The following is a 13,551-nucleotide window of genomic DNA, read 5'->3' on the forward strand; positions in this document are numbered from 1 at the left end:
TGATGTAATCACGCTTCATGCTTCGAAAAGGCAACTTGACTTGAATTGTGACTTGACTCGTGACTTGACTTGACTTGACTCGACTTGACTCGAGTCACCTCCAAAAATCGAGTGACTTGACTTGACTCGAGTCACCTTTGAAAATCGATTGACTTGACTTGACTTGAGTCAAAATGTGCAATGACTCGAAATGACTCGTGACTCGAAGGTAGTGACTTGATCCCAACACTGCCTTATATAGGCGATGACCAGCGTCACTGCTGTGTGTGAATGAAACACCACAAAAAATGGAACAAATCTATTTTAAAAACTCTTTGCATTTCCCATACCCATCAAAATTGACATTGTTTTGTGAGCTGCAGAAATTTTCTGTACGGGTGGCATGAATGCACATAGCACACCCCTGTTAAATCATTGTCGACTAAATGTATTTCATAACAATGATTTTGCAGTAGATGATGATACAAGTGCAATGTTCTATACTGTTCAACGATCGTGACTATTGTAAATTGTTTGTCACACCTGAGCTAGTATTTGTACTGCATGCGACACAGTATTCTTTCCAATTGCGCGAGTCACGTAGTTTTACCCATCGTTACCAATAGTTACCAATAAATAAGCGATGGCAGTCCTCGGACCCGTTAAACATTAATACCGTTGTAAAATATAGAGATTTGAAGAGCTATTCTTTTTATGTGGACCAAAGGTGTTTGCGACCATGAAAACCTTTTTCAGTAGCCAATTTTATAACTATTTGAAATCAATGAGTTTTTACGACATTTAGCAGTAAAAATGTACTGTCGCCAATAATTCTACAAGTAGGCCTACATACTATATCGATATATAATCGTGGAGAATTTTGCACAATCACAGTCAATCATTGAACTCCATATATTGAAGATATTAACAAAACTTTTAGATTGGTGTATAATTTATTTCAAGATGTAGGTATATTTTTAACAAAATTCCATGGGAAATATGGGGATATTATACCAATAGCGTGCCAGTAATATCGAGACGGTAAATATAGGCGTAGCAGAATGAAACGTTCGAATGCTTGAACGTAAATTGATGTGGCGGACTTCGGTGGTTTGTTTTTTATGACATCACTTCACATTTTTCATGACGTCACTTCACATTTCATTGTGACGTAGAGAACATAGGTAATTTTAAGCAAATCGCGCATTATACGCCACTGGCCACTGGCTGCGTGACAGTCTTATACTCTGGTGGTACAACTGGAGTGGTTGAAACTGAGATTGGTTCGAGGTATACTTTCAATTTTAAGTACATCCTGTGATCTATCATTACTCTGTTTTCCGTAAAGATTGGAGTCATTTGTATTTAATTTTTAACATCGCTCACTCATGATCCGTGTGACTCATTATCTCAACCCAGTGGTTCCCAACCTTGGGTCAGACACGCCACCCTTTATGATATCGAAAAAGTTCGTGCCCCTCATTGTCATATCACAGTATCCATCCTGGATGCTAGCAATTCCAACAGATTGTTTGATGGCGTGGAAGGTTATAACTGTTGATGAGAGAATTAAAAAATATGAAATTTGCTGTATATATAAAGAAGCACGAGTGAATTGGGGGTATATCGCGCAAAGCGCGAACGTATTTTGACCACTTCTTCGCGGTCACCGTTCAGAGCTTTCGCGTCCCCCTAAGAGGGGGGGCGTGCCCATCAGGTTTAAAACCACTGATCTCAACCAATTATGCTGAGCCCGTAATATAACACACGGAACGAATCGGTAATCGTTTGAACTTTAATTTAATTTGATACCGCATCAAATTAAACGCGCATTGCCCCTTCAACATTGAAACATCGCGTCATCATATCTGATTGGTACACGTCAATGCGATATTTCAATGATATATGCTACAAGTATTGATCATCTGACAAATTAGGGTTCCTTATGGGTACGGTAATTAATAAATCAGTATGAATGAACTTGTCATTTCCGCCCCTCGCGATATTTTATCTCTCGGTCTAGCTGACACATCGCGCATGTCTGACAGCAGCAAAGCAGACAGCAGTCATCGCAAATAGACCCCTGCAACAGAATGAAATTGCTTTGTATGTGACTCAATAATTTTCGAATGAGCATTTTCAATGTTTCGTACCTGAATACCATGCTTCGCTCTGAATGCGGAACGCATTGCCAGGTGTCCGCCTGGGACACACCCATACTGATCCCCGCTGCAACCAATGCAATAGTTTTCCCCCATTCTGGTTGCAATGCACCCGTAATAAAAGCAACGACAGAAGAATACGCACAGACCTGTGAAATACCCACGAGCTGTAAAATCGACCGATCACTTATATCCTCTGTTGTAAGAGCAGTTTCGTAATCCTGCATCGCTTCATGTAGGCCTACTTCAGATAGAACATATAGTTTCTCGGGTTCGTTGATTGTCGAGGAAAGTTATTAGCTTCATTTACTTTGGATAGCAAGTTTTCTCTGATATCATATTCCGTAACGTATTTTGTGTTTCATTTCGCTTTATACCAGTGGTCGGGAACCTTTTTCGTCCGAAGAGCCATATTGGCCCATTTTATTCATTTTAACTCTCAAAGAGCCATACATGTCAATCAAAGAGTCATACATGTCAATCAACTTCTATGTCACATTTGAAAATTCGTGACGTCACGGTACCACTTTAACTCACAACATGGGATTCGTCGTGTGCACCTCCTTTTCTTCGTAAAAACTAGCACTAATCATGCTTGTAGCCTAATTCGAGCATGAGACAACGCATGATCAGATGCGTAAGTGGAGCCAAGCATGATCACTGCAGCAGTATATACCCAATGTAAGGTGTGCTGATGCATCAGTGACATGGGGTCCGGGGAGGCAAGCGAGGCAGTTTGTCACCTGCTACTAGGATGAGTGAACGAAAGTTGTGAAAATCTCAATTGCTATTGGTATTTTCTATGGATGTTCATCTATGACTTAATTTTGAACATTTTCCTCCCAAAATTAGGCGATTTGCATATTCATTATTCGAAAATACAGCCCGAAGCGAGCGGTAAGACACATTACCGGCCAAACTTCGCCATTGATAGCGCAATTCATCGTAAATAGCTTAAAATTTATACCAACTGATATGAATTGAATATAGCTGTGGCACTGATTCCGCAAATCGAAATACTGATCGAATTCTCAATTCTCAAAGTATTCGGAAGGAACATAACGTTACGCTACATGCCTACATTTTATCGCTGTTGTAAGAAAGCGACTTACCAATCAAGAACGTGGATAGCGATGGCGTTGTTTGTAATTGTGAATGTCACATCCATGGCAGTTCATTTCGTGCCATAGATCAAAAAGACGTATATGATAACTTCGTTGTCATATGGCCATCGCCATGTCTGCTATTCTCTTTGATAAATCAACGTATCGTGCAATCCAAGATTTCGAGTCGGATACATCGAATTCGCGAGTGATATTGGTCGCCGGAACGACAGCAACTTCAATTTGGGGATTTTCAAAAGGCCTGTCTGGACCCCTAACCCTGAAGACGGCGTTGTCTTTACTACCTTTCAAAGACATGTTTATACCCTCACAAGAATAATTATTTTGGTCGTGATGAAACTTTACAAACAAATAGGGCTGGGCAAAATCGAGTACCTGAGTGATTCGATTCTGAATCACGTAATATGCTTCGAGTCTAGTCGAGTAATCGAGTATCACTCGCCTTATGACGTCATAGCAGAATGCGATACGTTAAAGATCAAATTTGTACCGTTTATGCCACAACAAAGAATGCAATGCCTTTTATTCCTCTCATAAAAGATACTTTGCTATTTTTTCGACCATACCGATTTCATTCCACTTGGTGATAACGTTTTGGGATAATCATGACTTCGGAAATGTGTTGCGTCCAGTAACTTTCGTAGCTTTGTAATAATGTTTCGTATGCTACGATACCGCCAATCAAGGTTTGAAGGCTTTACCAGTGGAACGTAGTAACGAAACTATAATTCTCGTTGATAAATTACCTATCAGTGGCGAGAAGCGTATAATGCCAGTACTCGAAAAAATAGTATTTTACTACTCGACTCGAATCATTAAAATTAATACTCGATTCAGATTCGAGTACTCGAATAATTGTGCCCAGCCCTACTGACAAATTTTTGCAATATTGATCAATTTAGTAAAAAAATAAATCTTTGGCAAAGAGCCATATCTTATACCCAAAAGAGCCATATATGGCTCGCGAGCCATAAGTCCCCGATCGCTGATTTATATCTTACGCCTGTAGAGACTCATTACCGTAGAAATGAAGGAAATACAGAATATAGTTACGTATTCGGTATAGTGTTACACACATTATACATTTTTGTCAAATCACATTTGTTACCACGGTTGTGCATAATATTGGTATATTCATTTATTCATTTTATTCTGTTCTACGGTGTCCATACAGCACCGTTTTTCGACGACAGTTTTATTCGTGATGTTTATGACGATTGAAACTGAGTATGGAGCGTGGAGCTATCAGTAACTTTTTTCTTTGTTTTTTGTTGAATTCCACTGGATGCTTTCACCATGAGGAAGAAAGGGAGTAATTACAAATTGCAATTCCAGTGATCCCGATCAAAGATGTTGAGATTACTGTAACATTATGCTATTCCATTAATATTTTCGCGGTGTAGGATATTCCAAGTGTTTTTTGCGAGCAAGAGCCTCATAAACTTTCCAATCTGGTGTACCAATGTCAAAATCACAAAGGAGACATGAGGAACACACGCTCCGCCTAAACATGGGCATGCTTACACGATGGAATGTCATCACAGCAGTCACATATGTTGCTGCTCCAGATTTCCATTGTGGGACGTTGGTTCATAACCGTCACATGTTGCGGCATCATCATTGCGGGCTGCTGTGTATACACCGTGGGTTGCTGCTGTGTATACACTGTGGGTTGCTGCTGTGTATACATCGTGGGTTGCTGCGTCACCACCACCCCAGGGCTATCCAGAGTTGGATATTCTTTTAGATCATAAGTCTGAAATCGAATAAAGATACCATCAGACGTATTCCACAAGGACATCAATGACTGGAATAAAATACGGATTAACCATTGGGTATTTTTAGGAGCCGACCGATTCAAATTACTTAGCTTTTAAATGCGCTTTAAGGATATTCACCACCGAATTAAAATAAGCGGTAAAAGTCCCATTAAGCATGGTTTACCAGTGGAATCAGAACAATTTTCTCATTACCAATTAGAGGGTTCCGAGTTTGGTATCCGAAATTGCGCTCAGTTTTGCATATCGCTAATGTAATAGAAGCTTCTATTTTGTACTCAAACCAGACTTGCCTGCGATCAACTCTACGTGACTAAATAAGATCTTTATTACTAGGAATAGCACACTATTACCGGGCTTAAACCAGTCATGTCAGTTGCAATGCGATACCGATATCAGAAGGTAAAAAGTACCAGTTCTCAACGCTTACTGACAAAACTTGTGGAACACTTACGCTGACCTGCAAGTCTTCTCAGCACCCAAAATTTTTCGCTGTGTCACGGAATAAAAAAACTACCGCAATACCGCATACATATAGTTACTATAAGTTAGTGGTGCACAATATTCGCAGTGCATTAACGGAGTATCAAAAAAGCGAATTCAACAAAACACACTTTTCAAACAAAACCAAAACCTCATGGCGATTATTCATCGCGAATCAGACGTGATTTATGCTGTTAGCTTTCAGATGGCAGTTCGAAAAGGCAGGGTTTGTTTCACCTTTGAGATGATCATAGCATTGTTCGGTGGAAATTCAAAAGAGCGATGCCTATTCCTCATTTACAAATGAACGGCGCATCCGAGTAAGCGGTGTCTTATAAAAGCCAGGAATTGAATAGTATATTCATATTAAAATGAACCCGAATATTTTCGGCTGACAATCGTCAGGGGTAATCGTCAGCAACTAGTAGAGAATTCGAAAGAACAGCGTATATCAACAATCGTAACACAAAATATGACGTCACCAGCACGAAATGTCGAATACGAGAGCGTTCAATGTACTATTTTTAGATGATACACGAAGTCTTTTTGTTGACACAGCCTTGGCTGGTGTTTTTTGATAAAAGTCGACTCCAAGGCGCACAAATGAAAGTGTGAGCGACCCTTTCCGAGTATGCGAAATCTGTCGTCTCGATAATTTTTCGCACAGGCGGGATTATCCAACAAGTGTTTGCCAATTGCAGAATTTATGGCCTTTGATTGGTCCGCATCAATCTTGAGCGGGTGAGTTAAGGGTGAGCTTTACATCGAGCGTGTTCTAATGAATCTAGGGACATGCTGATTTATGCGTTCCTGCAAGCGCTTTGACGTTCTTCCCACGTAGCCACAATCACAGTGGCACTTAAATTCGTAAACTACATTGCTTTGCTGAAGTGCGGGTAGCACGTCTTTACGTGTTGCGGGGAGCAGTTGCGTTGTCGTGAAAATCACGTTGGTCTTCACTGTGTCGTTGGTCTTCACTGTGTCTTCACGACAACGCAACTGCTCCCCGCAACACGTAAAGACGTGCTACCCGCACTTCAGCAAAGCAATGTAGTTTACGAATTTAAGTGCCACTGTGATTGTGGCTACGTGGGAAGAACGTCAAAGCGCTTGCAGGAACGCATAAATCAGCATATCCCTAGATTCATTAGAACACGCTCGATGAAAAGCTCACCCTTAACTCACCCGCTCAAGATTGATGCGGACCAATCAAAGGCCATAAATTCTGCAATTGGCAAACACTTGTTGGATAATCCCGCCTGTGCGAAAAATTATCGAGACGACAGATTTCGCATACTCGGAAAGGGTCGCTCACACTTTCATTTGTGCGCCTTGGAGTCGACTTTTATCAAAATACACCAGCCAAGGCTGTGTCAACAAAAAGAGTTCGTGTATCATCTAAAAATAGTACATTGAACGCTCTCGTATTCGACATTTCGTGCTGGTGACGTCATATTTTGTGTTACGATTGTTGATATACGCTGTTCTTTCGAATTCTCTACTAGTTGCTGACGATTACCCCTGACGAGTGTCAGCCGAAAATATTCGGGTTCATTTTAATATGAATATACTATTCAATTGTATATTGAAGTTCTGTAACTCAAAGAAGCTGTTCAAAAGCCAGGAAGTGGACAGTGCTACAAGTCGGCAGTAACTGAATAAAAACGAAGAAAAGTGGTCCATGTGTAAATGACAACATGCAACGGTATAGTCAACAAATACCCTGACTACCCCAATCAAACATACAAGAATGGCCTAGACTAGGCTTACCATATTCTGGAAATCTAAAAAGAGGACACATTTTCAGGAATTTGAGACTTGCAAAACCGGAGAACAATTCTCAAAAATGGGTGAATTTTTCCCACTTTGTCATCGGTTAACTAAAAAACAAGGTCAACTTTCGCTCGGAGTTCAAAATATCGTTTTTCTCTCCACATTGCTAGGTGGTTGACTAAAAAAAAGGTCAACTTTTCGCTCAAAGCTCAAACCACCGTCTCTCACTCCGAAATACCCGCCGGAGCGTCACTTCTGTGTACGGCATATCACTCGCATTTTGCTCTAAATGTGCCCTAAATTTTCAAAGAAGAGGACAAAATCTCAAAAAAGAGGACAAAAGGCCGTCCTCCGAGGACACTTTCAAAAAAGTCAAAAAAGAGGACAAACCCTCTTAAAAGAGGACGAATGGTAACCCTAGCCTAGACGGGCGTATCGCTACGAATCATACGTATATATTGTACAGTGGTCCCTAATCTTTACGAACCCGCGGAACACTTACGATAATCTTCAGACCTTCGCGGATCCCCAAATTTACCACAATACACATTTACCTACACATCTGATCTACAATACTATAGATTACAGTGTGTGGCATAGGGTGTTAAACGAGTTCAACCATTAAAATATATTTTAAAAACATATAAAAATGAAATGAAAATCAGGGTGACGTCTGCTAATTCCTTTCAGATACTATATCAGAAATGTGTAGCTGTACCTTATAAGATGTGGTCTTATCGTTTGGTGTTCAACGTAACAGCGTGATACCAATTGCTTAATTATAAATGAGCTTGTAAATATCAGAGACTCGACTCGACTCGTGTTCAACTCGGGTCACGATTTTCTGATGATTCGACTTGACTCGAGTTATTTTCTCAAAATACGGAAATGACTCGACTCGAGTCTAGTTAATCAGTCTATTGACTCGAATTGGACTCGAGTCATTGGGTATGACTCGAACCAAGTCATATGACTCGACACTCATACGGCCAAGACCGACATTCCATTGTAATTTAGAAGAATAGTACAGTAACCACACTATTGGGATTTGAAATATTGGTACTGGTACTTGAAAATGCGACCCAAAACTGATAAAAATGAGGGAATTAGTATATTATAAATGTGAACCATTCGTTATCACCAAAATGAGTTATAAAAGTGGAGTTAACAAGACTGTAACTGCAGACTGAACAGTCAACACAATGACTTAGACTTGGACTCGAGTCATAATACCATGACTCGGACTCAACCCTCTGCTACCTGACTTGGACTATGACTTGAGTCGTTGGTGAGTTGAAGATGACACGACTTGACTCGACTCAAAACTATAAGAGTGAGATTGACTTGTGACTCGAAGCCTTGTGACTTCATTACAACCCCACTCAAAAGTAACGATTCAGCCAATGCTCGGGCCGAATTTCCTTCAACTCATGATGGCCAAGTCCAGCGCACAATCACAAATCGCATGTATAAGTAGAATGTGTCTCTTGAACTCCGCGGAACCGCTACTGTGGCGTGGAACACCGATTAGGACCCAATGGCCTTGAGTATGTGATTTGACATCTAAGGAACCATTCAGACATGGCTCAGCAAACCCCAGGTGTTCCGTGTACCACGTTTTGTGTACCACAGCTCTGAGCATTTGGTAGTAAGTCTACCTACTGTGATTATAGCCATAAGTCAAACAGCGATTGGACTTTCGTATGGGAAGAGTTTCGGTGTGCTAGATTCTGATATGAACACCAACAAATCTATATAAAAACATCGATCTTTCTGAGACAAACAGAGGTGCGAGCAATGAGCATGCAATTTGATGGCCTAAGTCAGATTTAAATTCATGGCTTGATTTTATTTCATCCATATCTGGATTTGATCATGGGGGCACTTTTAATATTTGTTCAGTCTATATTCGGCGCGGATTAACGAATTGGAATTAGAATAATATAAATTTAGTAGTACGAAACGAAGTTGCAAATAATTACACCAAGGCCTCTAGGCTATATAAAATATTGCAGATGTTATACTCACTTCCGCCATCTGTATTCAGTCTAAATACCAGTTGTTCTATGCTGCTAATTAAGCAATATCGTCAAAAATGAAAAAAATAGACCACGCCTCAACAGAAGATATTACAGAAAACCATGGTGCAGTTCCTACGCTCAATTCTTAAAGATTCCAAAATAAATGGAATCGTAGAATGAGAACCGTCTATTTTTCCCGGTCGCTTCACATAGGCGGTACTGTCAGGTAGACACGTCAGCTCTGCCACCCATACTGATTGGCGTAAATGAGTCGCATACAATCGCATGTATGAAGACATACACAACTAAACTGATTTCCAGTGGCAATGTCCTAATTCTGCATGACGCCTGCATTTATCTTCGAGTATCGAGGAATCAAAGTCCTACTTGTTATATATACTACGAGATGTAATAGTTGGTCATGAAATGATTATCGACATCATGTCCGGCAGAATTCAATGGAAATTATCTAGCTTCACTACCGAACTGAGATTATTATATTGGAAGTTTATTTCACGCTGATACGTGAGCCCGCACCTTACTAAAGATGGGTCATAACATACAACTGCGGCCTCATAAATTGGATAGTGGAGTTGTCTGACGCATTCCAATCCTACGTACGTCGTAAACCCCTGTATTACAATGCGGCAACAATGGCTGACGGTGGCGGTTTCCAAGAACTATTCGTTTCATTGTGATGCTCACAAATATGTGCAATGTAAATATGCAGTAAAATATCATGGTCAAAGATGTGGAAGAACTCTTGACTACCTGGTTTTTCGGTGACAAAAATAGAAACCCTCAATATAATTGTATCGGGTTGTTAACTTGATGTTGCTGAAGCATCTTTTAGAAGCGAAAGGTTTGTGAGTTTTTTTTTACAATAAATTATGCCCGAGATTCCAGACATGAATGCATTGTTGATCTGCTAAGGGTATAACCAAACGGCCTAGAAGAAGTTTTCTATATTGGCTGATAATGGACTTCGGTTGACGAACAAATTCGCAAGCCGGATAGCGGTACAACCGGGTGGTGTCAATATCGAGCATTGAACTCACTTTCTCGTAGTTCACGTATTTGGCATTACGCAGGAGAATTTTTCACCGAGGTATAGTAGGTTATATGCAAACTACTCCCACTTCTTTCAACTGGCACCCTGCCAAATTATTAGGCTTAAAAAATCCGTTTCATCTTCAGTAGCAATCTTCGATATTCAGAGTCAAAGAGTAGTTGGCTATAAAACACATTGCTATCACTTCATAGGATTTCTATTTCGAGATGATGATTGGTAACAAACTTGAATGTTGTTGTGAAAATGATAGGCTACAACTACAATCAGGATGTGGCGCACGCGACTGACCTTATTATGCACGTGACATACGACTCTCCATAGCATACGGGCGCTATCCATTTGTGCACGTAGCTACTGTCCATACTGTAATAACCGTTCATGTTGAAACATCATCAGATTTAGGATCTTGATCCGTAATTGGATGTAGAATTCCAATGTTGACACGAGAAAGTAAATATGACATTTTTAAAAGTAAAGGATTTTTTAAAGATTTTACTCTTACTTAAGATGGTAAGTAACACTGTAATTCGAAATCTAGCAAAATATTCGTATTTGTGAGAGCAATGACGGTATTTTCACGAATCGAATGTCATTATTATGCAGGTGACTGTCCCTACTGTGCAGTCAATCGCACTAAACCTCGGTGTCGGAATAAGATCAGTATACTTCGGCATGAAATTTTTATATTAGTTTACTTGTCCCTGCACGAGGGATATATTGTAAACCAGTGGTTTGCAAAGTATGCGCCAGCGCCCCCTTGGGGCGTTCGCCAGCGTGAAGCGAGCTCTGGCCATGAAATGGGTGATCAGGGTCGCTAGATATAACATTGGTCGGTAGGGATCGCTGAGTGCAAATCGGGCAACAAATAGGTTTGGAATGCAACTGCTGCGTAGTTTTGAAAGGATTGATCAACAGAGCAGCTGAATACCCAGTGAAAATGTAAATAGATCCAGTCAGGGCAATGTAAGATCACCCGTCTATCAGCTGTACCGCAAAGTCCATTGGTATATGACAATGTTAATCTTGTCATCAATGGACTAATTCAGCAGTCAGCAGAATTACTAAAATTCGTGGTTCATCCTGTGCCGTGAGAACTACGAAGTAATTAAACAATTATTTCTCACTGTAAGGTGTGATGGCTTTTTTCAGAGAAAATGTCTTGCGGGATTTTAATCTCTGTGTCAAACGATCGTGTATTTTACGCAGTGCTGCTACCGTTGCATCCGAGACACGGAGTTCAGGTTGTGAGAAACGATATCGCTTCCACTTGACGGGCATATTTACCAAAATTTATGAGTAGGAAATATATATTCTTAGTAATGACGAAACTTAATAAAAGTGAAAATGTCACGGTCTGGATTCAATAATAAGCCTGTGATATTTCACCGTTAGCTTGCATGAGCTAAACCGGTCCTACTCGAAAATCCGATTTTGATGAAGAAACATTATTAAATCATCGCAGAAAATTACACGAGCATATGGGGATTATATAACAGAATATATGTCCCAATTAGAATTTCCTCGCCGGATAATCAATTCATTGTGTACAGTTTCCGATCATGAAATGATTGAAGAGCTGATTGTTTCCTGATTTGGAACAATTTAGAGTTCAACCCAAAGTGTCAATATGTCCAATCAGCGTTTTGGATATGCCATTGAATCAAATTGAAATTCTGTGACTGGAGTCGGGTTAACTTTTCTCTCGTTGACGGTCTGCGCTCAATGTTTGAGAGAACGTGTTTTCAGAGTCATAACAAAGTTCCTGAATCACAGCAGATATAGCGTCGGTTGAACCTCCCTCAAAATTAATATGACAGTGTTGAACGTGAAGTCTGCAAATCTTAGAATGAGAATGTTCTTATCAAAACAAAAACCAAATATGACAAGGATTATGATATTAATACACCACCTTAATCATTATTAGCTGTAATAAATGCGCAAGTGTTGGGATGACTCGAGTCACCTTTTGTATGACTTGACTTGACTCGAGACACTTTACTAAAATAGCTTGACTTGACTTCACCAGACGTATCAGAAATGTGGATTGACTCGTGACTAGGAGCAAAATTCACTAGTAAATTTCAAGTCATCAAGTAATCAATGTCGATAAAAATCATTGTATCTTGGATATGTTCGGATTTTTCGCGAAACGCTGGTGTAACCCGTGAAAGCGACCAATCATTCAATGATCATGCGTTTCACTGACCCTCCATTGTTCTCTCACAAATAAATTGACCGGAAACGCGGTGAGCGAAGCTTACAGCGTATGTTGTCGTAAACGATAGTACTAAAGTAATAAAATCGCAACAAATCTATTTCTGTTCTCTGTTCTTACCTTAACCAAACCTCTTGTTTTATTGAAATTGAATTCGAATATAGTTTATATAGTCGTTAACCATTGGCGCAGGCTCGAATTGTATCATATCAATAAATAAATGTGTAATATATTGCATCTTATCAATTCGTTTTTTTATTCTCTATTCCGTATTTGGCCGGTAACTATGAAAACTGAGGCTATGCAATTACTTACGTAGTTGAATATTTATACGTATATGTGAGCGATCTATGGCTTTCTTGCGTGTATATTTAACTCTATATCCTCTGATCAGTTCGGAATCAATGACCACTCATTATGTATTTCAGACAGCTTGAAAAATGAAATTACGTAATCATGCCTCATATTTCGAAAATGCAACTTGACTTTAATTGCGACTTGACTCGTGACTTGACTTGACTCGAGTCACCTTCGAAAATTGATTGACTTGACTTGACTCGAGTCAAAGTGTGCAATGACTCGAAATGACTGGTGACTCGAAGATTGTGACTTGATCCCAACACCGGGAAGGGCTGACATGATAATCGTTACCTTGGTGGTGATATAGCTCGAAAAGGTTTGACATAAATTGTTGTAAACGACGTCAAAAATATATATCTTCGTGAATATCACCTTGTAAGTGAGCGATCCCATTCATGTATTTTGTGGGTGTGAAAAGATGTAGTTATATGGTATGGCCGTATCATAATATACTTTGGGCTTGGGGATGTATTGATGTAATGCAGGGGCTTTGGTAAAAGTTCGAAAACGAAAGGATTGTGATTGATCATGTAGGGTTTTGCAAACCCAATTTGATTCGCGGACCGTAGGGGAGACTGGGGAAA

At 39.9% G+C, this 13,551-nt stretch overlaps 1 protein-coding gene and 1 long non-coding RNA gene across 5 annotated transcripts in view; one reads left to right on the forward strand and one right to left on the reverse strand.

Annotated features, from left to right (window-relative positions):
* The window catches only part of LOC145445049 (uncharacterized), a 199,089-nt gene that overhangs the window by 115,502 nt on the left and 70,036 nt on the right, over positions 1–13,551 (forward strand). The window lies entirely within an intron of this gene.
* Positions 1,755–9,473, reverse strand: LOC145444900 (cornifelin homolog). 2 transcript variants are annotated; one of them, XM_080322968.1, is made up of 4 exons: positions 9,328–9,473; positions 4,790–5,021; positions 2,133–2,290; positions 1,755–2,062 (listed from the first exon to the last, which is right to left on the reverse strand). In XM_080322968.1, exons 1-4 carry the CDS (start codon positions 9,334–9,336, stop codon positions 1,964–1,966), a joined length of 498 nt encoding a protein of 165 aa, XP_080179094.1. In that variant the 5' UTR covers positions 9,337–9,473; the 3' UTR covers positions 1,755–1,963. The 2 variants fall into 2 exon arrangements, with proteins under 2 accessions (XP_080179094.1, XP_080179085.1); XM_080322959.1 differs by lacking the exon at positions 9,328–9,473 and adding an exon at positions 5,764–5,793.

The sequence above is a fragment of the Botryllus schlosseri genome, chromosome 1, assembly GCF_051294905.1.
Source record: "Botryllus schlosseri isolate E-star chromosome 1, Bs_hap1, whole genome shotgun sequence".
Lineage (NCBI taxonomy): Eukaryota > Metazoa > Chordata > Ascidiacea > Stolidobranchia > Styelidae > Botryllus > Botryllus schlosseri.